At 38.6% G+C, this 27,496-nt stretch overlaps 1 protein-coding gene across 1 annotated transcript in view; it reads right to left on the bottom strand.

Moving 5' to 3' along the window:
• Phex (phosphate regulating endopeptidase homolog X-linked) overlaps positions 1–27,496 on the bottom strand; it is a 207,962-nt gene that overhangs the window by 58,873 nt on the left and 121,593 nt on the right. Inside the window, exons 13-14 of the mRNA XM_005074253.4 lie at positions 20,590–20,667; positions 7,045–7,148 (exon numbers count right to left, since the gene is read on the bottom strand). Of these exons, the coding sequence (XP_005074310.1) occupies positions 7,045–7,148; positions 20,590–20,667 (182 nt within the window). The remainder of the gene's footprint in view (positions 1–7,044; positions 7,149–20,589; positions 20,668–27,496) is intronic.

Raw genomic sequence — 27,496 nt, 5'->3', positions numbered from 1 at the left:
TCTGGCAGCATCTCCAATACATAATTGGCTCAGTTAGCAAAATGTTTGCTTTGTAAGTATACATATTTAAGTTTGGATCTCCAGCACCCATGTAATAAGGCAGACATGGTGGCACACATCTATAATCCAGGTAGAGGGAGAGATAGGCTATTCTAGATGCAACAGTGAGCCAAAGATTCAGTAAAATACTCTTTTGCAAAATAAATAAATAAATAAATAAAGTGGAAAACTATGACTGAAGATACCCAACATCTACTTCTGGACGACATACACACAGATACACCTGCAAACACATGCATAACACACACACACACACATGCACACACATACACGCATGCACACACAATAAGAATGTTTAAAGCTTGAAGTCCCTTCTGCATAGCATTCAACATCCCCACGCAATCAGATCACCCACATCCTTCCCTAGGGTTCAGTTCTTGGGGTCTTACTGCCCCTTCCTATCCATGCCTTCTCTCCAATCTGCTGGATCTAGTCTAATTCCCATATCAAGTGTCCTGGCTTTGTCTGCCAACAAGTGCCTGTGCAGCAACCAACCTCTAGACTTCCTACAGGACCTGTCCTACATTCCATCACTTACATGATCCCTTCTGTACCACATCCGGGCTCTCCACCCACCCGGATCTCCTATATCCTTCTACAGGGTCTTGTCTGGTGGATCTCCCTGACCTTCCCATCTACACATGCTCCACAACCCATCAGATCTACCCTGAGTCCTATATCCAGTGCCATAACCTAGCCTGGCTTCAACTGCCTGCACCATAAATGATGACTAAGCTCCTGCCAGCACCCACCCTATCTGTCCCCCCCCCAACCCATGGGACCCTTCCATGTCACACTGAACCTTTCAATATAGACAGATAAATCAATCCCCACACTTAAAGCTTGAGCCAGGACATACATCTTTGCACACCAGACCAGTACCCTCTGTCTACCTGACATCATTCCATCCAAGCTATTACCAACATCTGGATGCAAACCACCCACACATCCTCTCTTTTACCTCAACCTGCTCAATCCATAATAGATCCAGAACTAACATACAGGTCCACATTTCCAGATCTCATTGCAAAAATGTCAACAACATGAAAGATCAATCCAGTATCTTCTCCCTAAAATATATCAGTCCTACAGAAATTCTTGATATTGAGAATTACCTAGATGAAACCCAGGACATAGAGTTTCAAAGAACAATCATAAACTTCATCAAAGAATTCAAGAAAAGAAAGGCATAAAGAAACAGCTCACTGAAACTAAGGAGAAAGAATTTAAGGAAAATAAACACTGGAGTGATGCCCAAAGAAAAACAAACAGAAAGCTAATGAAAACAATGAAGAAAATCTAGAATTTGCAACTGAAATTCAACCAGAAGACAGAAACATTGAAGAAGACTCAAGATAAAGTGATAATGGAATTGAAGAACTTAGTAACTCAACTAGGAAAATCACTGGGAAACCTTACAAGTAGAATGAATCAAACAGAAGATAGAATATCAGGACTTGAAGACAGAGCAGAAGATTTAGACCAAATAAGCAAGGAATAAGAAAAAATTAAACACAAGAAAGGAACATACATGAAATGTGGGACACCATGAAACAAAACAAACCTTCAAATTATAGGCATGGATAAGAGAGAAATTGCTAAAGTAATGGCATAGAGCAGAATTCAAGATCATAGAAGAAAACTTCCATAGACTAAGGAAAGACACACCCATAGGATACAAGAAAGATACAGAACACCAAATAGACAAGACCTGAAAAGAAAATATCCAAGGAATAGCATAGTTAAAGCACTAACTATAGAAAACAAAAAAGTTTATTGAAAACTGAAAGAGAAAAAATACAAGTCACATATGAAGGAAAATCAATCAGAATAACAGCTAAATTTTCAATGGAAATTTTGAAAGCTAGAAGAGCCTGGAGAAATGTATTTGAAGTCCTAAAAGATGATAACAGCCAGCCTAGACTAATATGCCCAGCAAAACTATCCACAATAACTGAATGAGAAAGAAAAATGTTCCAGGATATAAACACCCTAAAATTTTTTATATCAAATTAAACCATCCATACCTAAAGAAAATACAGGAAGCAATATTTCAGGCTGAAGAGAGGAATAAGCATAGCAGAGAAAGTATGGAACAAAAATTAAAAAGTCTCAATTATTAAAATACAAAGTACTACTGAGAACACAAACACCAAAAATCAACAACACAGTGACTGCAATAAACACATTTATTTCAACAATAACTTTTAATATCAATGGCCTCCATTCTACAAGCAAAAGACAGAGAGTGACTGAATGGATAAAGAAACAAAATCTATCTACATACTGTCTGTAAGAAATACACCTTGGTTTTAAAAATAGGCATTGCCATCAAGTGAAAGAATGAACAAAATTACTCTAATCAAAGGGGACCAGAAAGCAAGATGACATCACTACCTTAATATCTGCCAAAAAAGACTTCAAACTAAAAGTAATTAAAAGAAATAAAAAGAGACAGTTCATTCTAAGGAAAACAGTTAATTGAGAAAACAATACTATCCTAAATGTAAAAGCACCAAACTCAGGGAAATACAATTTCATTTTTAAAAATCTACTACTGAAATTAAAGACACAGATACACATCAATTCATTAATAGTAGTTGATCTCAATACCCCACTTTGTCCCATAGGCAGGTAATCTGGAGAAAAATAAACAGAGAAATATCAGAACTAATTAGCATCATACATCAAAATAAGCATTGTCTTTAACCCTCCTTCAAGGCAGACTCCCACAGCTAAACACTGAGCTGAAATCAAGGAACCCAGAGACAGAGAGGGAGGACTGATGAGCAAAGGGGTTAAGACAGGGCTGGTATAATCCCCAGAAACAGGTTAGCTCTAGAATCCCAGACTGATGGCTGGGAATCCAGCATGGGACTGATCGAGACCCTCTGAATGTGGGTGTCAGTGAGGAGGCCTAAGCAATCTATTGAGCCTTGGGTAGTAGATCAGTATTTATCTCCGGCATACAAATGGACTTTGGGTGCCCATCCAACAAAGAGTTGCACTCTCACCCTGGACTCTTTGGGGAGAGTCTAGGCCCTGCCCTGGATGAAATGACAGATTATGGACACCCCCATGGAGGGCCTCACCCTCCCTTGGGAAATGAGTGGGTATTGGGGGGTTGGTGGGAGGGTGTGGGAGGAGGGGAGAGAAAGGGAGAGGGACCTGGGATTGACATGTGAAGCAACCCTGTCTCTAATTTAAATTTAAATTTTAAAGAAAGTTAAAAATAAATAAAATTTAAAAGCTGGAAAAAAAGAAAACTCCTCTTTGCAAAAAATAGAGAGCATTACAGAAAATCACAACCAGTCAAAATGCAGAGTGGTGGAGCCAAATCCCAATGGATACATCTATGAAATGCTTCTGACACCTAAAGCTCAGGGAACATTAAAAAAGAGGGGGCAGAAAGGTTTTTAGAACCAGGGGATCAGGAATTTGCTGTAAGACTATGCCTCCTAGTATTATCAAAAGCTAAAGTCTCACCAACACGACTGCCTAAACATAACCTGAACAAGGAAAACAGCAAGCATGCCAAGGTAAATTGAGGAAAGACCATAAGGCCTCAACTCTACACAAATGACTATAGGCAACCAAGGAATGCTAATAGCCTTAGGCAGAAACAGTCTTTCCCAGATGAGAGCACATCAATTTATTCAATACAAATGGTCAGTCCGGAACACATTCATACGTGTAACATACAGAGTGAGCAGGATATACTCGTATACATGTATTATGTGACAAAAAGTAATGAAAAAAGAGACCATAAATTTTAAAGAGAGCAAGGAGAGGTATATGGGAGGCCTTGGAGTGGGGAAATGATGTAATTATAACTTCAATATATATATATATATATATATATATATATATATATATATATACATTGAACTGCTATGGATTATGTTTAAAAGACCAGATGACTTGCCTAGATCTATAACCACCCTACTACATGAAGATGATCATAAAGTTATTGAAAATACTTTGCTGAAGTCATCAGCCTGGAGTCATTGGATTTTTACAGTCCTAAATATAGAATGCCTATGAATAATTTAGATTGAGAATGGAATGGGATAGACAAGCAGAAAAATAGCATGATAAGAACTGAGAACCAAGGACAGTGGAGCAGATGGCTATAGAGTATCATCTGCCATTAGCAAGAAGTTGTAAAACCATCTGTCTTTTTGCTTTGTACTTTTGACTAAAATCAGGAGTACTTAGAGGACTGGTTAAGCTTTCAGCCTATTCCTCAAAATTAACAACTTATAGAACAATTGTACATGTGTGTTCCATAGAAGTTTGACAAGCAGAGTCAAGACTGGGCATATGAGAGCATCAAAAGAGGGCGGTAATAATCATAGTTTAAGGGAAGAGAGGATACAAGGGTCTGGTGTTTCTAGAGTCCAGAAGAAAATAAAGTGTTGAAAAGGATAGTAACAAAGAACCCAAGATTGCATAGTCATGGAAACTAGAATATTAGACAAATTTTGAAAGCTAGTCCACCAGCTTTTGGGGGATGATAGCATGCTGAAATTTCCTTCCATGAGAGTCAAGCATAAAACTGGACAAAATAGTTAGCAAGCATCCATTTTAAGTCTCTGACAACTGGACAAAAAAGAGCAATAAACTGAAAAACATTTGATCTTAAGAAACTGCTAGAATTGGGGACTAATTAGAACAGAAATTGGTGGGCATCTTACTGGGACTGCTCTTTTCCATCCCAGTACAATAGGAAATGTACTTTCTCCAAGAAAGAGCTAGCTGAAAATGTAGCTCTGTCAGCTAAAATATAAAAGGAAAATCCAGTCATAAATATCAAAGGGAGATCCTGAATCTGAAAGATGCACAACGACGATAATGACGCTGGGTCTGGTGCAAGGGAGAACACAGAAAGCCCATTGGAAAGCCAAAGCCAAGGATGCCTGAGAGGTGCCTGACATTGAAGGCGCCCAAACTACTCAAATGATGGAGCACTAGGTCCGCACTACATCTTGGCTGATCACAAGCTTGTATACATTGGGATAATCACCAAGAAGTGAACCTAAATAATAAAATAAAGGACTGAAAATTGGACACAGGAATCCAGTCACCTACATACAGAGGCACATTCCACAGAAAAAAAATCTCAGAAAAGTAAATTAGCATCCAGACTTGCTACATTATATTATTTAAAATGTCATTTTTTTCAACAAGAAAGAAAAAGGGAAGGGAGATGAATCAATAGAAACTTACTCTGAGTTAATCCAGACAATAGATTTAGGAAAGATTTTAAAGTGACCATTATAATGTGGTTCAAAGAATTAAGCTATATTCAAAGAATTAATAGTAATACAGTAACAATGACTACAAATAAGTGACAGAAAAAGAAATGATTTTAAAAAATAAAATCTGTAGTTGAAAGCATAAAAATAGAACATTTTAAAGCACTGAAAAAGTGAACCATAGCAAAAGCTTTGCAAAATAGGGATATAGTATCTATACCCCCCAGAACTGACATGATGATAAAAGCAATTAAGAATTATAATTATACTGGTAAAATGATCAATGAGTAAGAACGCTTCCTATTAAAGTGTGGCCTGAATTCATATCCCTAGTACCTACATGAAAGCCAGGCATGGCCACACATGCCAACAACCCACCATTGGGAAGGAGGCAACAGGTAGATCCCAGAAGCATACTGGCTAGCAAGCCTGGCTGAAAAAAAAATAGTGGTAAATTCAATGAAAGACATGCCCCAAACATTAAGGTGGATATTGGTAGAGAAAGATATCTGGTGTCCTCCTCTGGCCTCCTTGGGAGCATGCATAGACACAAATGCCCACACACACACACACACACACACACACACACACACACACACACACACACATCACGCAAATACACACACCTCTTAGTTTATTGTAAATACACAATAATTGTCAGCTACAATCACCATCATCAACACTATTAAGATCAACAATATTTTCTTTCCTAAGGGAAGATACAGTGGCTAACTCAACATGGGTTTAAAAGGTTTTTTGTTTGTTGTTGTTGGGGTTTTTTTTAAGATTTATTATATATACAGTGTTCTCTATGCATGCTAGAAGAAGGCGCCAGATCTCACTACAGATGGTTGTGAGCCACCATGTGGTTGCTGGGAATTGAACTCAGGACCTCTGGAAGAACAGCCAGTGCTCTTAACCTCTGAGCTATCTCTCCAACATCCCCCACCCCCGCCACCTTTTTAAGGGGTTTTAAAGTTTTTAAGGATATTTTCCTATGTACTAATAGGAAAAAGATAAATATATCATAATTTTACTGGATCAAAATGATACAGCTTTCAGTTCTCTGACATTGACTACCTCAATGAGTATCTTTTAGTTCAGTTTGTCAACCTTCCTAATGCTGTGACCCGTTAATAGAGTTACTCATGTTGTGCTGACCCCTGGCCATAATATTATTTCTTTGCTACTTCATATTGTAATTTAGCTGTTATGAATCATAATGTAAATATGAATATGCAGGACATCTGATATGTAACCCCTGTGAAAGGGTCGTTAGACCCCTGGGGTTTGTGACTCACAGGTTAACAACCACTGTTGCAGCTGCTTCTTACACAAACTCTTCTACTTATCTAATCATACTAAAGAATTCATTCTTTAAACTCTTCAAATGTTTCTAACTACATATAAAAAGTCAGAAAATGTATATAGAAATATTATCTACATACGTGTTTATAACTACCCCTAGAAATAGCTTCAATGTTTGCAGCCTGAAGAGAATTCTTCTGATAAGTGTTGATGCTAAGATTAGGAGGTCTTCAATAGATGAAAGATCTGTACCACATAATATTAGAAAAGAGAGTTGGAGATCCATGACACATATTTTGTTAAAAACAAAGTAACTGGCAAGCTGGCTACTCTGCCATGAGGAGAATTCGAGTTTAATCTAAAGAGAATGCTCTTCCTACCAATGTATTTATCGATTTCACTTTTTCAAAGTACTCACTCTGTTTTTGGAACAGCTTTTCTTAGCCAGAAGAAATCAGACTGTGCTAAATACTTGCGGGTCTGCAGTACATTGCCAAAGTAGTCCGATTCTGAAAATTTGATCTGCATAAAACAAACCACATCATTATTGTTCAAAATGCAGATAAGAGACAATTTTAAAAATAGACTTCAGCCCACCAAGGAGCAACCAGAAGAAAAGTCATGGCGCTCACATCACTCAGCCATAACTCACAATTCACAAAGCCATGAAATTTAATCTCAGTAATTTTCTTTTAACATAAAAAGCTCAAAAATCAATATGGTCATTTCTGGCTCACAGGGAAGAAAACAAGAGAAGCTTCAGCTGTTTGCTGTGTTCCGTTTACTTTATAATTGAAAATCCCACTTTAACCTTTGCTGAACATATCATCTTAGATCTGAAATGTCTTGGCTCATGAGTTCTCGATCCTGTCTAAAATGTGTGCCTTATTTATTTGTCACATAAGATTTGTCTAATCACATTCTGAGTATTCAGCTGAAACCTCATTTAACTTATAGATGATTTAGTCAAATGCTAAAATCCAATTTACTGTAATTGGCATTTGTTCATAAAAGGAAAAATGGAAGTAATTCACAAACCTATTTTCCACCCTAAGTATGATGGAGTCACCTAAATAATTTAATTATTAACAAGATTTATCTATTAACATAAAGAAAGGCTCTAATTGCTAAAAACAAAATTACAGAGGCAAATCACAGATTATAGACTGCATGGAACTACAGGAAACTGAGGACTCACAACAATGTTGTCTGCTAAGATAATGGGTTATTTAGTTCTTTTCTTTTCTGGAAAAAGGGTAATAAACAATTTCAATTCTACTGCATTCCATCCAAAGCTAGCACTACTTCACCTATATATTATAGTGACATTTGTATTACAATAAAAGCAATAGCTTGTAGTGATCTTGAAAGCTTTGCTTCTAAAATCTCTTCCTGGCATAAGAAGTTGAAAAGTAAAATAGATATGTAACTGCTATTAACAAGAAAAACATATGTGAGTAAGTAAACAACCAAGAGTAAATTCTTTTTTAAAGATGGTCACTGTCTTTTACTGGGCTATAGCAAATGCACAAAAGAGTAGGATTCGCTGGCATTATCTGACATGTATATAAGGTACTTTGATCATATTTTCTCACCTTGTTATCTACACTCTCCCCTTCCTACTGGTCCTTTTCCTACTCCATGATAACCCCCACTTCTCCTTCTGCGTTTTTTATTCCCACAAGTAAGAGAAAGCATGTCAAATTTATCTTTTCAAATCCTTAACATGATACTTTATAGATTATTTTACTTATACATTGACCTACTAATGAACACCTATTGTGCAGTGCTAAGGATTTCAGAAAAAGAACACTGATATGCAAATGTGTATTTTTATTTTTTCAAAAATTTTATACATGCATATAATGTACCTTGGTCATATCCCTCCCCTGATCCTTCCTTTCATCTCACTCAACAACCTTGACATATTTTCCATCTTCCTTCCGACTTCATTTATTCTTTTTTATAACCCACTCAGTTCAATAAATACTGCCCACGTGTGTGTGTGTGTGTGTGTGTGTGTGTGTGTGTGTGTGTGTGTGTGTGTGGTCATCCACTGGGAGTCTCATTTTTAACTGGACAGAATGCTGACTAAGCACCAGCACAATTCCAATTCTTTAAAAAAGACTGAAAAGAAAACATTCTAAGTTACTCAATACCCCCCCAAAAAAATTCAACTGAATTTAAAACCCAAAAACAATATCTTAGTAGCTTTCATTCTTTTGATTCATTAACTTTATTACTTTTTGTTTATATGTGTGTGGATGCTGGAACCGAACCCAGGTCCTCTACAAGAACAGCAAGTGCTCTTAACTTCTGAGTCAAAGCCATAGTCTTTTTTTAAATAAAAAAAATACAGCCAATGAATGTGTATGAAACTCACAAGCATTGCATTATAAATATAAATGTACATATTCAATATGATGGTTAGAGCATTAATAGGCAACATGGTTGTTGGCTAATGTCTAGCTCACATTTAGCTGATCCCAAACATAGAGTGGGTATCGTATCTCAGAATAAAATAATTTTTAATGAGTCATGTTAACAATATTCTCACAAGGAGGGGCAAAACTATTAAGTCAGGGATAAAACAACTGAAGACACACTGAGAAGAGTGGGAATGAAAACATGAATTCCTGGCAATAGTGTCATTCTGCTTGGCCAAAAAAAAATTTAAGGCAGTGACTTCAAATTGTCCCTTCTTAAAACTACTTAGGCAAGGGAGACGGAGCTTATGAAAAAAGCACAGCATGGTTGCACAGGAAGCAATTCAGAAGTCTAAATGAATGCAATGTATGCATGATTGTGAAATGTGCCCAACAACAAGGTGAATAATGCAGGTCATATGCATGAGAGAATTTAAAGTTTTCATGGAAAAATATCAGGAGGTAGGAAGGTTGTGAGAAGAGTTCGGAGAATCAAATATATTGTATCAAATATATTGTATCATGATCAAAATATATTCTATGAAAAAATAAATTAAAAATGTATACTAAGAGCATTTCGGCTTGTGTCTAAGATCAAGTGCATAATATACAAACACACTTATGTAGCAAAAGTTTATATAAATAAGACTAAATTCAAGATAGTGTTTGTATTTTGAAGGGGACAGACATAGGGAAAGGAGACAGAAAACATTATACATAGAACTGAAAATGCACCTATTTTTTTTTCATTAAAACTATCATTCAGGTTCCTAGGATGCTAAAGCAGAAGGATTACTTGAGTCTAGAACTTTGAGGCCAACCAGGGCAATACAATAGGGCCACCTCCATCTCTCTAAAATAATAATAAAATAAAATGTCTGTATACATGTATAAAGTTAGTTTGATAATACCTGTTGAGATTAATCCTTAACATATTTTACATACTGTACCAATGTTAGAAATGTTTCATAAAAGAAATAAATATTAGAATTGATTCTGTTGTAAGACAGAGACTTTCTTTTAGCTTAAAACAAGAATAGAAAGCAAGTTGTAGAAAGTAGATTTAACTAACAATCCTAAGGCATTTCTGGGCCATGGGGCTAAAAGATATGTCCAGGACCTTGAGAATATGATTATAACTAATAGAGAATTCAAATATGTTCTTGATTTCAGAATACTGTCTAAGAAATTCTCCAAAGGAATATCCTTTAAAAATCTATTTTTGTTACAGCAATGGAGTCAGTTTTTTTTACTGTTAAGATTAGTTTGCTAACCTCAGTACTTTCCAGTTACATGTACAAAGCCAAAGATTGACATCTAAATTGGTTCACAGACTTTAGAGAGAAAACCATTCCCAAACTTCTTGAAAAGACGACAAATTGAGTGGTGGCATATACCTGTAATCACAGCAATCCAACAGGAGAATTGGGCCTTGCAAGCCTACATAATTTACATAGTGAGACCCTCCAGAAATGGAAAAAAGAAGGGTTCAAATCTAAGAATACAGTATAATCAAAGCTACCATACCCATGAAAAGGAGCAAATGACCATGAGGAGCAAAACTCAAAGGTGACAGCAATTCACCACCACAGCTTGTTCACCTTTAAAATAATTATTTTGTACTGTTTTAGTTACTAAACTGAGAATATTTATCAGCTATTAAGCAGGCCTAATTGATCTACTCCACTAATATAGTAGAAACCACAAGTAATCGAGTTATTTTCATATGTATATGACATATAATTCACAAGAACACATCTTGTTTTTTGTTTCTTTTGAGACAAGTTAAGTGTTTAAGTGTAGTGAGTGTCATCTCATTGGCAGAAACTACAGAGTGTTGAACAAGATAAAGCTACACAGTCTAAACAATGTGGCTCCTAATTTGGTGTTATTTTCTTTGGCCTAATAGGAAAATCCAATGATTCAAGAAAGAAAGAGAACACCAAAGGAGGAGAACATAAGAATTGGTACTCGTATGGAAGCAGTAACTGAGTCACCTTTCTCAGTGCAGTGCATATAGCTGTTAAGACAATGTTAACAAACATCTATGGGACACAGTGACAACCCAGAATGTTCACTGTAAAGGAAAGTATAAAATTATGTGTTACCATAAATGACAGCTATAGCGAAATGAAAGCAGCATAATGTAACATAAGTATTATGTTGAAGTACTCTGTCCCCAAAATGTTCTGCCTTCTGATACTTTTATAATTTAAAATTTTTCAAAAATCATACTTATGAGAAAAACTTGAAGTCCAGCAACCTTTAAGAAGGCTTTATTTGTTGTACAGACAGAAGCAAAAAATGAATTTGCACATATTCTCTAAACATTTGTAAAGCTCTACAAGGGACAGATTAGGTCAAAAGCTCTTGTCCTTTCAATTACTAAAGGAAATCTAGGTCAAGTTGATAATGACTTTCAATCAATTCCATTTCGACCTTTCAAACTGAGTGAACTTTGTGCAACTAGTTGGGGTTCTCGTGTCATTTTGTTGGAACAGTTGTCCATATTACAAAATTCATGGATCCTAAATTTTTCTTCTTGGAAATACTACCCTAGATATAAAGTACTAATTAAGTAGAAGGATAAAATTATCACTGCCTTTTTCTCCTCTACTCAGCTTAGTTAAAAGATGCACAAAACAGAACAAAGAAACGTGTTCAGTTTCTTTGAAGAAAAAGTAAGGCTATGTTTATATGATACTGCATGTGTCAACAAAAGTAGAGATCTCCTTTTTAACTCAAATCTATTTAAGGATGCTCAGAGATATGCCCAAATGTCTGTAAGACTTTATGTTAGATACCCAAAGAAATTTCTGAATGCTTAATGAAATCCAAAATTTGAATTTCTATTTTCCCATATTTAAATAATAGAGCAATATGCATGATAGATGAGTTTAAATGAATTGGATGAGAGGTCTCACTCAAAGAGAGAAAATTTGCATATCCATACACATATATACAGGATGTGGTTCAAAATATTTAACTATCCACATACATAATATACCATGGAAATTCCCCATGGGTAAGCATGTAATGGTGACCAAGAGCCTCAATCAACACACCATAACCACATGCCCTACCTGTACACTAGGGTGGGAGAGCAGCGCTCAGTCTGCTCTGGCCAGTAGAACACTCCAGATGAACCTACTATGTAAGAGGCAAGATGACCTGGTTAGAAGATTGAGGGTACCAAGGTACTCGATGTTCTATGCCTACTCTTAGCTCTCCAATGCCACGGTACCTAGGAGTTACTTGAGATAACTGAGGACAACATTCTTTGATTTTTACAAAACGATGAATAATTATTATAATATTTTAATGGAGCATTCCATCCAAAAAGATCATCACACAGAAAGAGGAGGAGACAGAGAGGGAGAGGGAAGAGAGGGGGAGAGAGAGAAGAAGTAAAAAGAAGAGACAGGGAGGGAAGGGGGAGAGAGGGGAGAGACCCTAGCTAAAATAGACAAAAGCCTGGGGTTCTTAATGTCTGTTTACTTCAACTTTCCTTTTTTCCCCACCTCCCAACCTATTTCCTCTGATTGAAATATCTAGTGTAAGGTTTTTACTCTTTTCAAAACTGGTAAAATCTCCCTTTCCAGTCTATTTCTATTAATCATAAAATGAAGTAGAATGTATACTTCATATGGCTAATTTGAACACTGATTAACACTTACTTCCCCTCTTAGTCTAACCAACAGGCTTTTCTGCACACTGATGTCATTTCCAGTGAATGATAGTTCATTCTTTTTTTCATTCTGTTTTTAACAAAGGCTATGGAAAAACTGTTGTTCAGAAATGTATTGCACAGTATCTCAATTTACTGTGTCATTCTCAGAGGGAAATAATATTCTCTGATTCTTTTCCACATTTGCCTCTCAATTCTTTTCATTTCTTCTCTCCATATGGGCTCAACTATAGTTTGTACCCTTTCTCCCTGACCTCCATCTGATCCATTTCCTAATCACTCTCCTCTTCCCTTTTGTGCCTGATGAATTTATCTTTACCTGGGTCAAACTGAGCAAGCTGCTTTTCACTTCCAACAGCCTCTTAAGCTCAGAGCTTGCACTAGCATAAGTTGCTCATAGACTCTCTAGTACTCCTTGTCTACATGTTTATTAAAACTGAAAGCACTGTCCCATTGTGTACCCATGATATTTCACTCATTTTTCTATTAACCTCAGTGGCAAAATTTACAATCGCATCACCCCTTAGCCTCTTTTCTGGTTGGGCTTTATTCATTTTGCTCTATTGGTTTCTGAACACACATGGGTTTTTACTTGAGTTTGTTCACATTTGGCTTTTTAAACTGTTTGAAATGCTTGGGTATAATTCCAATATGTTTGGGCAATAAGTCAGATGAAAACCATTTCTTCACAAGAGTGCTTTAAAAGCTTGGTACCTGGTGGCTGCAATCGAGCCCCTGGAGAAATGTATCCTGTTTGATATCTGGTTTCTTTTCACAAAAAATACTGCCTTAGATGAAGCCTTAAATCTGGGACTCTCAATTTGGACAGCAGCAGACTGCCAACAAAACCTGATCAACTAAGTATTTCAAGCAAGCTCTGGCTGCTACGTGATTGGATTAAGGCTTGGGACAGCTCCATCTATATAGCCTTTTAAATCAATTTGAGGGACCTGGATACTTCATGCATTAATTCATTATGACTTTGACTTTTCCAGACCAGAAAAAAACACCACTAACATAAGTGCAAATTGAAGATGTCATAGCTAATGCTTATGTTTGTGTTTATGTGCCAGTGCAGGCTCTGAACATATTATTTGAGCCTTATGACAATTCTGTATGGGAGAGATTACTATCATCCATTTTGCATATAATGAAATTGAGGCACAGAAAAGAAACATAATCTGCCTCAGGTCCCACTGCAGTTAAGAGAAAGCATGAGAATTTCACTCTAAGCATTCTGATTCCTGGGTTTGTGCTCATAACCATTACACTCCCATATCCTGACTTGGGATACTTACCAACCACATACAGTTATCCAAAGAAGTAACCAGGATCTCCTTCTAGAGTATTTTTTACCCAAAAGATGCTATTCTTCATAGCAACAGTTCTCATTGTGACCCACGGGACAACCTTTTCAAACCGTCATGCATGTGGGTGTTTGGCCTACATGTATATATGTGCATCATGTGTGTGCTCATGCCAAAAAAGTCAGAAAAGTGCATCAAATCCCCTAGAATTGAGTCACAGATTTTTGAGAGCTACTCTGTGGGTGTGGGAATTGAACCCAATCCTCTGAAAGAGCAGCCAGTGTTCTTAACCACCAAGCCATCTTTCCAGCACCCATAAGATTACTTTTTATAGGGAGCCTACTATGTCCCAGTCATTGGACCAAGTAGGTGCTTTAAATTCATGTAATCTCATTTTATCAAATTCCCCTCCTCAGAGCTCAGGAGGAGGCATGAAAGAGTCTAAGATGGAGCAAAGGCCACCAGGAGAACAAGGACTTCTAAATCAACATAGTCAATGAAGTGACACTAACCCACTCAAGCATGTGGCTCTGGCAGGTCTTGCCTTTCTCCCATTCCCTCTGCCCTACTAAAAACTGTTAGATTACAATTCTAAAGCTGGCCACCAAGGTCTATTCCTTTATTTGGTCACTTCCTCCTCCTCCTCCTGAAGCAGACTACCAAGATCCAGCAATCAGAAATCCCTTTAGCTCAACCTAATTTACATGCCCAATTAAAATTAAACACCTCATTCTAACACGGAGTTTCCCCTTGTAAGTATATAAACTGCCATTTTCCTATGGGCCATATCTGTCTCCTCTCTACACAGAGGCCGTCCTTAGTCCCTCTGGACAAACACCCCAGCCCTTTCCCTTGCCCTCTTCCTCTTCTCTCTCATTCTCTGTCTCCTTTAGCACCACATCCTAGCCCATTCTAACACAGACCTCCCCTTCTTCTCCTCTTAAAAATGACACCTGCAAGGTCATTTGCTGCTGTTTTTCTGCCTGAGTCGGAAAGCAGTCACTTTAACTTTTCTTCCCTGCTTTAATAAAGGATCTCTGTGAAAACAGGCTTTCAGGTGTGATTTGTGCCTAATCTGGAGTCTGGGAAGAAGTCCCAACTGTTGGGGAGGGGTCTCCTTCAATTAAATTTCATATGAACTCACAGAGACTGATGTAGCACTAATTCTAATTGTTCTTAATAATAAAAACCCAGAGACAGATATTAGGGTTAGAGCTGAAGATCAGAGACTCAAAACAGAGTTCTCATCTCTACCAATACTCAGAAAGGGGTGATACTGTCCTCAGACTGCATCCTCAGACTGCACTGCTCCTCAGACTGCCTCTCTCCCTTGTCTCTTCCCGCCTTATATTCCTACCTCCCCTGAGCCATATCAGTTCTATCTCCATAGTCTTAGTTCTGGGTTTAAAGACATGTCATTCCAAGTGCTGGAATCACCTTTGTGTCAGCTCTGTGTCTCTTTTAGACTGGATCAATCTCATGTACCCCAGGGTGGCCTTGAACTCACAGAAGTCCCTCTGACTCTTGTCTCCTGAGTACTGGGATTAAAGGTGTACCACCACTGCCCAGTCTCTATGGCTGACTAATGTAGCTGGCTTTGCACTCTGATCTTCAGAAAAGCTTTATTTATTAGATCATAAACAAAATATCAGCCCAGACTTAAGCATGCACGGGGCCTGCACAGGTCTGCACCAGGCCCCATATACTTTTACTGAGACCTCCAGTTCAGTGTTTTTATGAGATTGCTTAGTGTGTGGATGAGTGGATCTCTGGTTCTTGTGCCTCCTCTTGGGCTCTTGTTTCTGTTGGTTTATCTTGTCCAACTCTGATGTAATATTTTTGTTTTAGCTTAATTTAATTTAATGAAGGAATGAATTAATGAAAAACTACCAACTAGAATAAACCATTGAACTGTCATTTATGCCTGCTGGGAGAGGGAACAACAGATTTCTCTAATGAAGTGACACTGAGTATATATCAATCACTCCAGGGCCAGCGCCATGTTCAAGAGTAGTTAACCAACATATAAATGGAAACCACAATGGTTTGGTTCTCTCTCTCTCTCTCTCTCTCTCTCTCTCTCTCTCTCTCTCTCTCTCTCTCTCTCTCTCTCTCTCTCCCTCTCTCTTCTCTCTCTCTCTCTCTCTCTCTCTCTCTCTCTCTCTCTGTGTGTGTGTGTGTGTGTGTGTTTATTTGGTTACAGTTTGGTGAGTTTTGTTTTGTTTGTTGGCTTTTTTTTCGTTTTGGGTGGTGTTTTGTTTTCTTGGTTTCGGGAGGTGTTGTTATATTGGGTTCCTGTTTTTCGAGAAAGAACTTAAAGTCAGGTGGGAGGGAGATGATATAGAAAGACTTAGGGGAGTGGTAGAATATGATGAAAATATATTTAAATTTAAAAATTATTTTAAATAATAAAAGATATAATTTCAAATTGCACACATTGAAAAACACCCAAATAGCCAAAGGGAACATAAGTAAAGCCTGCACAAGATCAAATGATGTTGACATCAAGATAACATTCCCTCCCTTCAGCTGCTTTCCTTTTCCCCATTACCCCCATTTAACAACCCCCAACAAGTCTTCCAATTGACTCCTCTGTCCTTCAGCACAGCTTCTTGATCAGATGTCGCTGAGGTCCCCTTCTCTGATTGAAGCCAGTGCTTTCTGGTCCCAGGTTCCAGCCCTGAATCAAATACTCTATATGGCACTGAAAAGACCACCTAAATTCTTTCACTCTTCACTTCCTTCTCTCCAATTCATTGACTTCTCAGTATCAGTGAAGACAGGAATAACAACATAGTAGAAATTAGTGTGCCATGTGTTTTAACATTTAATTATCATAATTATAAGATGTTCAGAATCATTAACACAGTGTAGAGGATGAAGTGCCTGAGGAGTAAGATGCTAAAGAGAAGAACTACTTTCTCTCAGAGCAAAACCATCAGTTTGGGGAAGGCCATATTTTGAAGCCAAATGTAGAAAGACTTTTATTACCTAGAAAATGCTTTAGGAAAATAAAAACCAAAAAATGCATCAGTCTGTTTCATTGTGTTCTATTGTGCTAGTTTGGGAGACAATCCCCCCCCAAGGGAATGGCACTATTAGAGGGTGTGGCCTTGTTGGAGTAGATGTGGTTTTGTTGTCACTGTAGGATCAGGCTTTGGGGCCTTTTAAACTTCACTCTGTGTGACAGTCAGTTGACTTCTTGTTGCAGGCAAGATGTAGCACTCCCAACACCAGCACCACATCTGCCTGCATGCAGTCATGCTCCCCTTCATTATTATAATGAGCTGAACCTCTGAAACTGTAAGGGAGCCACTTTCTATTAAATATGGTGTCTCTTCAAGCAATAAAAACCCTAAATAAGACAGAAGTTGGTACCAGGAGTGGGGTATGCTAGGCTATGAGTTTGTTTAGAGGAATTTGGACTTTGGTACTTTGGGTTTGAAAAGCAGTAGAATGCTTTAAGCACTGCTTAATGGAGCATGTTAGTAGAAGCATGGGAGACAATGGTACTGATAATGATTTGAAATGTCAGGAGCTGAATCAAAAGATTTCAGAGAAGAATTTTAGTGTGTTCCTAGAAATCACTCATGGTATTTTGGTGAAGAGAGTGGCTCCTTTTGATCTTGTCCAAAGAGTCTGCCTGATGCTAAAATGAAGAGGTTTGGATTAATTCCCATGACAGAAGAAATCCCGAAACAGCCTAGCATAGATTCTGTTGTGTGGTTATTAGTGGTAACTCTAATGAAGGTTTATAATGAAAAAGATCAAGCTGAGCAGGATAAATTACAAAATGTAAATTCTGAGGAGAAAAAGAGGACTAGGAAGCAGAGTGAAGCTAAATCCTGTGTTCAAGGAGATAAACAGATTAAGAAATGAAATAAAGGGAATGGTGACCTCAGGAAAAGATCCCACACAGCTAAATTTCCAATTTGTGGAATGGAATTAAAGAAAAGTTTGGAGCTCGCTGTGTTGGTGCACACCTCTAATCCCAGCACTAAGAAAGCAGAGGCTGGTGGATCTTTGAGTTTGAGGCCAGCCTGGTTTAAAAAGCAAGTTCAAGGACAGTCAAGCTTAGGCAGTGAAGGACAGAAAGTTGGTGATGATATAATTAAACAAGAGGCCATGTTGCATCCACAGTAAGCAGCAGAACGAGGCAGTTTCAGCCATGTGGTTCTGGATTTAGAGTTAAAGAGAGGAAAAAACAAGTTATAGAATAAAGCTGCTGAAGCTAGGCATGTGTCAGCGGTGTCCCTGAATGAAGGCCTAGTAGAGAGGCCACTGTGTGAACCTGTGAAGTTGCAACCTGGATTGCTTTGGAGAGTGCAAGATGTTAGAGATGCCAGAGTTGTGGGACACCTGTAGAGTAGCACTGCTAACAGGAAGTAAATGATACCAACCCAAGAGAAAGAAGTGTGTTGTAGCCAACAAATCTGAACAGAGATAGAGTCCTGAAGAGCATTTTGACATCAGACGTAGAAATGCAGAGTTTGAAGTTTGCCCAGCTGGTTTTTGGTCTTGCTTTGTCCAGTATTTCCTTGCTATGCTCCTTTTCCTGCATTTTGGGATGATAATGTATATCCTATCCCATTATATGTTGGAAATGTGTGATCTGCTTTTTTATTTTGATTTTTACAAGGGGATTACAGCTAAGAGATTGCCATGCATGTCTCAGAAGAGACTTTGGACATTGAAACAATTTTGATACTGTAATAGACTATGGGAACCTTTGAAGTTGGATTGAATGCATTTTTGCATTATGATATGGCTATAAGCCTTTGGGGGCCAGGGAGTGGTATGTGGTGGTGAAAGAAAATGCCCCCCTAAGGGAATGGCACTATTAGAAGTTGTGCCTTTGTTGGAGTCGGAGTGTTTTGTTGGAAGAAGTATGTCACTGTGGGTCCTATTTCTCAAGTTTCACTCAGTGTGAGTATCAATCAACTTCCTATTGCCTGCAAGATGAAGTACCGCCAGCTCCAGCACCATGTCAGCCTGCACACTACCATATTCCCCTTCATAATCATTACCGACTAAACCTCTGAAACTCTAAGCAAGCTACCCTCAACTAACTGTTCTCTTTAGAAGAGTTGCCATGGTCATGGTGTCTCTTCACAGCAATAAAATCCCTAATTAAAACATCTATGATTGCAATTCACAGAGATGTTTTGAAAGGTCTCCAAATATATGTATGTTACAAAGATTTTTTTAAGAGAAGTAAGCCTTAATTTGTTTCTCAAATTAAGCAGGGTGAGTATTTTTATAACTTCAACACTTCCATTTTTGACATGCAATAAATGGTATACTTGTTCTTTTAATGCTTTTTTTAACTATTGATATCTAATGGATACAAACAGAATCTGAGGTGACCTTCTTCCAGAGTAACTCTGAGATATGATAAGTATTATTTTCATCTGAGGGTAAAGTTAATATCAGGTCTGTTCAAAAGCATCAAACCACTCCTGGGCACATAGGAAAAACATATGAGTAGAAATAATGTTCAATTTAATCAGCAAAAGTAACATCTTCTTGATGACTGAAATATAGTTTTAAATTCAGGCTTTATTGCACATGGAAAAAGTTTTATAAAATTCTGATATTCAGTCACAAAGCTAGCACTATTTACAAATGGTAAATATCAGCACAAAGAGTTAGACCTATGAGCCATGTTATTAAAAGCATTTCAAGATTACTTTTAAAGGAAGTCCAGTGCTGGAGTTGGAGAGATGGCTCAGGGGTTAAGAGCTCTAGCTGCTCTTCCAGAGGACCTGGGTTTGATTCCTAACTCCCACACTGGTAACACCTCATAACTATCTGTAACTCCAGTTATAGGGGATGCAAGCCCTCTTCTGGCCTCTGTGGCACCAGATACATAATGCAGATAAAACACCCATACACATAAAACACATATTAAAAAAAAGAAAATTCAGTGAATTGTGAAAACAGAGTTTTTCTGTGAAGAAGAAAAATGTCTTCTGAACTATTTATGGGAAAGGAAATAGCAGTAGTCGTGATTAGAAAGGGCTATAATGAAAAATACATATCTCAAAACACTAGAATAAAAAAGAAGTATTACCATTCCTCACCAGTAACTTACCGACAATATACAGTCCAATACATAATAAATTATAGTCTACATATATGTACTTAATTTGCCAAAACAGTCATAAAGTTTAATGAAGTCAACTCTCAGCAGGCAGAATTATGTCTATCCATTTAATATGAATGAAGAAAATAAGAAATATTTAACAACAAACATGATGCATTCACCATCAGAACATGTCTGCTAATTGTAAAATATTCAGCTTGGTGAATTATTTCCATTTGCTTTACGATGTCCACTCAGCTTTGTGACACTTCCTGTATTTGGAATCTGCACTAAATCTTGAGATAGGACTGGCAAACTCAGGCTCATATATAGCCAAGGAATTAATCAAAAGTTGGTACTTTCTGGCACTGCCTGGTTTAATTGCTTGGACTTGGGTTAGTTAATAAGCATAAGGCCTGTAAAACCTGCCAAAAAACCCAGTAAATTTAGCACTTACTGCCTTGAGGTCTTCATTAACATGAGTATCATTCATTATAAACTCTGGATAGCCAACTTTTGCCAAAACAGCTCTTGCCTATAAAGAGAAAAATGAGAAATATGATGTCACTTTAATCATTAATAATCACTGAAGGTAGAGCTTCAGTCTTCATCTGAAAACTATTGACTGAATGTCTTCAATATGCAAACCACTGTAAATGGTAAAACAAAGACTTACCTTAACCTGCCCTCAGTGTGCTATACAAATATAGTGAATGTGGCACACAAAATAACAGACTGTGAGCATAGCTGATAGTCATGAATGTCTGAAATGCATTTTCAAAATCTAAATGACTCAATAGCAAGAAAACATGTTGTATAAACAACCTGAAAAATGGTTTCTCATACATACATGTCCAGCAGGTCTTTAAAAGGGAACCTTTCAACATCACCAGTCATAAAAGAAATGCAAATTAAAAGCACAACGAAATAGTATCCAGCATGTGGTAAGCCGGCTATTATAAAGAAGGGTTGGTGGTATTGGGAAGCTCCACCCAGTCCAGCTCTTCCCATTTCAGACTCTGCCCTGGAGAAAGCCCACCATCTGAGGCTCCACCCCCAGAGGGTATTTAATGGCCCCTCCTCATGCTTTCCCCTCGTGGTTTTCTCTTCTTCTCCTGCGGTCACCCAGAGATGCTTTGCTCAGATTAAACTTGGACTTATTAACTCAGCCTGATCAGATTTATTACATCAGTGGAGAGACTTAATATCAGGGTACAGAAACTTTTCAGTGGGGATCTGTAAAACTAAATAGTACTCACCAGCCATTGTGGAAAACAGACTGCTCAGAAACTAAAACCAGAATTACAGTGAGATCCAGCAATTCCTCTACTGGGAAAAGTCATAGATAATAGGTACCACCCCCCTCCAAATGAAATCAGTATATCAAAGAGCCATCTGGACCCCCATGCTCATTGCAGCACTATGTGTAGTAGCTAGAAACATAAAGTGCAGTGTACATAAACACATACAACAGTGGGATAATATTCAGGTACAAAGGAGTGATAAAATCAGAGATCATTGTGGGAACTGAAATAAACTAGACACAGAAAGACAAGTACTACTGAAAGCATAAAAGGAGCATGTGGTAAAGCAGACCTGTGAAATGACATGGGGCCTACTGCAATGCTCAGAAGCTGGTGTTTGTAGACAAAAACCAAGCCCACCTTGGTCCATATGGTCAGTTAAGTATGCAGATTTGTAATGTTTCACCACAAAAAGTGATAAATACATATGTTAATGCATATGGCAATTGATTACTATTAGCCGTTCTACAATGCATACGTATGTCAAAACGTCCTGGTGTACTTCATGAATATGTAAAAAGTTACCCTACAGTAAATTAATATGAAAAACAGGTATGCAGGAAATTCATGGATTATTCATAGAAACTTCCCAATGCAGTGCTAACACATCTTTTTTGTTGTTGTTATTCAGATAAGTGAGGGTTAAATATTTCCAAGGGGAGTGAAAAGAAATGAGTCATGCTTCAGGTTGATTATCCATGCAGCTCTGTAAGTGATGGCCAGCACACCAGAGAGATCAGAGGCAGGGGGTCCAGAATTATTTAAGATGCATCACATTATAGTCATCCACTTGATAGACAGAGGTACTAATGATTACCTTCTTTGTTTTGCAGCATGCAGGGAATAGATAAAGGGAAAATCAGTGTGTATGCCAGTCTAGAGCAACAACTGGCAAACTGTGGCCTAAGGACTAATTTCAGGCCTCTTCTTCTACCTGTTTTCATAAATAAAATTATGCTGGAACACAGCCACACTCACTCATTTACCTATTACCTATAACTGCCTCTGCTACAACTTCTGAGCTGAGTCACTGAAACAAAGACTCTGAGGCCAACAAAGCCTCCAATATTTTATCTGGGCCTTTGGAAGAAAGCTTGCTAGCCCTTGCTCTAGAGAAATTTTGCAGTCCCCTCCCATGTCCCCATATTCTGGGTTTCACAAAATAAACGCAACTCACAATGGTGTTGCAAGTACATTGCCTAGGCTCCACCCACACTCCCTGGGATGCCTTTTATCACTTGTGTATAGATAGCTCTCCCCAAATTCTTTTGTTTATAACTGTTTTTAATTGAAATAGAATTACATCATTTTTCTACCTCCCTTTCTTCCCACCAGCCCCTCCCTTCAACCCTCCCATTCTCACATGCCCCCTCATGTTCTCAAATTGGTAGCTTCTTTTTCATTATTATTGTTATTATTGTTGTTATTACACACAGACACACAGACAAATCCAGATGAGTCATTTTTGGTGGTAGTGTATATGTGGTTTTGTTGTGTCCAAGTTCTGAACCCTAAAATCACCAAGAGACCCGATCCGATGCAAAAGCAGACAATCTTTAATTTTATGAGTTAAATAGGTTCTCCTGTCTATCCGACACAGTGCATAAAGCAGGCAGGACCTGGAGCAGCAGTGGGACAGGAATACATTGGGGTAAAGCAAGAGGAGTGTCTGGGAGTCTGCTAGTTGCATAGCAACAGTATCAGGATTGGTGCACCTCCTGACTTGGCAAGCTGTCCTGTGTTGATTGGTCAACTGCAGCTGCAGGAAGGGTGCTATGCCTAGAGGCCCTCCCAGGGCAGTTGCTATGCTCTGCATTCCACTGTTATTGGTAAAGCACATCCAGGGCCTGCCAACTAACTTCTGATTTCTTCCTTGCTACATGGAGGGTATCTGGCTTTCTAGTGACTACTGCAAGGTCGGACAAGGTTGGGAGTTCAGCACATGTTGCTGAGTCAGAGGCCTTTGTCTTGCTGGGTTTTTTTCTGCAGTCTGTCATGGCTGCCAAAGCAGGGGCCTGGGTGAGGGTCTGGGCCCTTCAGTTTCAATGCTGACCACTCTTCATTGGACAGCCAGTAATGGTGTTTATCACTTGGAGAGGCTAATTCTTCCCCCACCAGTCATTAGTTGTCGGTAGATCTTTCTCTAGGGGTGGGACCCTGAAAATTTTTTCCCTCCAAATTAACGTGTCCATTGATACTATCATTGTTCTGGTCTTCTTTCTACAGCCATTACTAGAGTCTTGTCTTCTCTAATTGTCAGCACCAGAAAAATCTGAAAGCCTACATATAACCACAGCTCATTCTGATCAACCTTTTGTCATTCTGAGCTCTTCCTCCTTACAGGCAGCTCTTAGCCAATGACTGACTGTGGCAGAATCATGAAAGCCCAGCATCTTCACTTCAATTCAGGACCAGGTCAGAAGTATAATTATCACTAGCAGTGTTCCTCATGGAATCAGACTACTTCTGAAACATCCTCTGAATTTGCATCCTCTCCTCAGCTCTTCCCGGTCTTGGTCTAGTTTCTCCCAGTGTGCTGCTGCTTTCACTTGTAGGTATTTGCTGAATAAATCATTTGCATATGAATCTGTCTTTCCAGGTCTACTTCAAGATGAGCCAACAAAAGATCCAGGCAGCCCTGGCCCCATTAGCTGTATTCCTGCAAAGTCTCAATGCAAAACCAGTGACTTCTCCACACTGCTCTGGCTAATAACATTTCTTCTATAGTCCCTTCCTGCAAAGTCTCAATGCAAAACCAGTGACATCCCCACACTGCTCTGGCTAATAACATTTCTTCTATAGTCCCTTCCAAATCACCTCACTCAAGAAATAATTAGAGCTAGATAGTACATCTCCCTTAACTTCATTGAGATAATGTAAATGTTAAATATCATCAGAAACTTCCAACTCAAGATTTAGAATTTTAGAAGTGCTGCAGGGCACAACCCTAATAGGTTTTGCTGTTTCAAGGACTCACATATAGCACAGATCAAATTCTGCCTTCAAAAACCTATAAGCTACACTAAATGTTTAAGATAATAATAGGATGTTACAACTCTCCCAAGACCACAAAACAATATGTCACATGTCAATAGGCTACCTCTTTCTGAAACTGCTTACTTTCCTAGTTGTATCTAATTTTTCAGTATAATTTAATGACTCACCACCAGTCATATGCATCATTTTAGCAAATAAAGAATTGTAGATAGTTCTTTTCAGCATACACAACCCCCAAAATATACAAGACAAGCTGAGTCATGCACAATTGTTTTCTGAACACTAGCTTTCTCAAAGCGTATCAGTGAATTATGCATTCTTTTTCAAACCTCACACTCTGAGACCTCACTGAACCTCATAGTTTCATAGAATACATTAGCTCCTGTACTGTATATGTATAGCACTGTTTCCTTCCTTGTTTATTTAGCATCACCACAACTCAAAGAAAATCAGAAAAGAAATGCAAGGAATATAGATTTCCCTACCAGGGACACACAAATCAAATCAGGTAATGATTCTAATAACAAACTGCTAACAGCACAGTAGAATACTCTTTTTTCAAAAAAAAAATGTATATGGATATTTGTATTCTGGGTCAAATGTTCCTTCTTCTGGAGTTTGTTGCTAATTCTTCACCATTCCAACACATCCCATTTTTCCCTGAGAAGTTTCAGACTCTAGATCTAGGGCATGACTCTAGATCAGACAGTCACAAGAAATACTCAGAAGGCCATAGAAGGGGGAGGAGACACAGATGCCATTTATTCACGGAAGAAGCATTAGTTAGGCCCATGAGCATCTGCAGACAGTAGATACCACATGTTGCCACCAACTTCCAAGCATTCTCCTGGGAAGAACCCTTTGGTGTATAAGCAACCGTGACCACTGGCAGCCTTGGCCTTTAATTCCCAGGCTTGCGATAATGTCATAAGCCCTCTAATCACTCATGTTAAACATTTTCCTGTTTGATACACTTAGAAGTGTGTCCACTTCCTACACACAGACTAAGGTGAATAGTGACACACCACTTGCCAACATATTCAGAATGAGAAAAATGATCCACCAGTAGTTGGATGATTTGTTGAAGGGCAAGGTGGTAGTAAGGCACATCTGAAATCAATTGTCCCACTGGTTACAACAGCAACAGGAAAAAACAAGTCACCATATAAATATTGAGGAAATAATGGGATGAATATTTAACAGATGGCATATTAGATCCAGTGAGAAACATTTTGCAGGCTATTTGAGGCTGATAAAAAGGAAACTCAAGGGTTTTCTATAACTAGTTATTTCCATCCATTATTCCATGCACACATCTGGAGGAAGCTGCATTTGAGAGCTGCTCATTCTTCCCCAGTGGAAGAGACACAGGCAGATGATGATCTTCACTACCTCTTTGTCTGCAGACAATTATTTCTCTTCTGAAGTCAAAACCACCTAGTGCATAATATATACTGATCTATTCTCCTGCCATTCTCTTATTATAGAGGCCAGTACTGCTCAGGATGACAACAGGACAAACTAAAAATATATAGATTTATCTACATGTCGGATCAATGGCATATAGATCAAAATGCTTTGTGCATTTCTAGGTATCTATTTTAACAGAGAACAGACTCAGCCGGGACATACTTCCTGACTTTAGCCAGGGCTTTCCAACTTCAGCAGTATTGACATTGGGCCAAATAACTCTCGTGAGAGTTTGTCCTGTAGGCAGTTGGGTATTTAGCAGCATCATTGCCTTAGCAAACGAAATGCCAGTAGCAATCCCCATATAAGTTGTGACTACCTACCAAAACTGTAGTGCTATCAGATACCTGTGGAGGTAGTGACAAAGCACCCTCAGTTAAGAATCTCTGGAGTGCATTTGGGAGGGAAGAGGGAGCCTGGAAAAAGAGAGGGGGAGAAGAGGAGGGGAGAGGAGGACATGGGGGACCAGAAAGGTTGAATCGGGGGAAGAATAGAGGAGAGCAGGACGAGAGATACCATAATAGAGGGAGTCATTATAAGTTTGAGGAGAGATCTGGCACTAGTGAGACTTCCAGAGATCTACAAGGATGACACCAACAGGCAAACTAAGCAATAGTGGAGAGCCTACCTTAAATGCCCTTCCCTAATAATGATTTCAATTACTTCCTTATATACCATCCTAGAGCCTTCAACCAATGACTGATGGAAGCAGAAGCAGACACACACAGCTAAACACTGAACTGAACTCCTGGAACCCAGTGACAGAGAGGAAGGACTGAGGAGCAAAGGGATCAAAACTGGGCTTGTTTAACCCACAAAAACAGCTTACCTGAACAAGGGGGAGCTCTTGGACACTAAGGGGATGGCTGGGAGGCCAGCATGGAACTAACCCAGACCCCCTGAATGCAGGTATCAGTGAAAGGACTAGGCAATCTATGGGGCCTTGGGTAGTATTTATCCCTGGCGTACAAATAGACTTTGACCACCCATGCCACAATATGGGAGGCTCTCTCAGCCTGGACTCTTGGGGGAGGGCCTAGGCCCTGCCCTGAATAAAATGACAGACTCTGGAGATCTCCCATGGAGGGCCTCACCCTCCCTGGGGAACAGAGTGAGGATTGGATGGGGGACTGGGGGAGGTTATTGGGAGGGTGTAGGAGGAGGGGAGGGAGAGGGAGCTGTGATTGACATGTGAAGCAACCTTGTTTCTAATTTAAATTTAAAAAAAGTTAAAGACTAAAAAAAACAGAAAATGATGAAACATGTTTTAAAAAAAAGAATCTCTGGAGTGCTGATGTAATGCCAGTGGTAGAGCAGGTAGCTTTCAAACACAAGGCAACAAACAGGATGAAGAAATGTACATGTCAAACACGGCAGGATAAAAAGCACACAGGATGTGACAGCCTCAAAAATGTATGATGAAACATATAACTAATATCAACCAAATACTAAGCTTGAAAATGGCTACATTTAACATGCCTGAAAGTTGCTGGCTTGCATGTCCTCCCTTCTCTCCCCCACAACATTATGAAAGTAAACTGTTTGAAGCATTACATGCCAGGTTTTCCATTATCAGTAGTGGAATATAATCCT

The sequence above is a fragment of the Mesocricetus auratus genome, unplaced genomic scaffold (genome assembly GCF_017639785.1).
Source record: "Mesocricetus auratus isolate SY011 unplaced genomic scaffold, BCM_Maur_2.0 Super-Scaffold_100003, whole genome shotgun sequence".
Lineage (NCBI taxonomy): Eukaryota > Metazoa > Chordata > Mammalia > Rodentia > Cricetidae > Mesocricetus > Mesocricetus auratus.
This window is presented reverse-complemented; position numbering and strand designations above follow the sequence as displayed.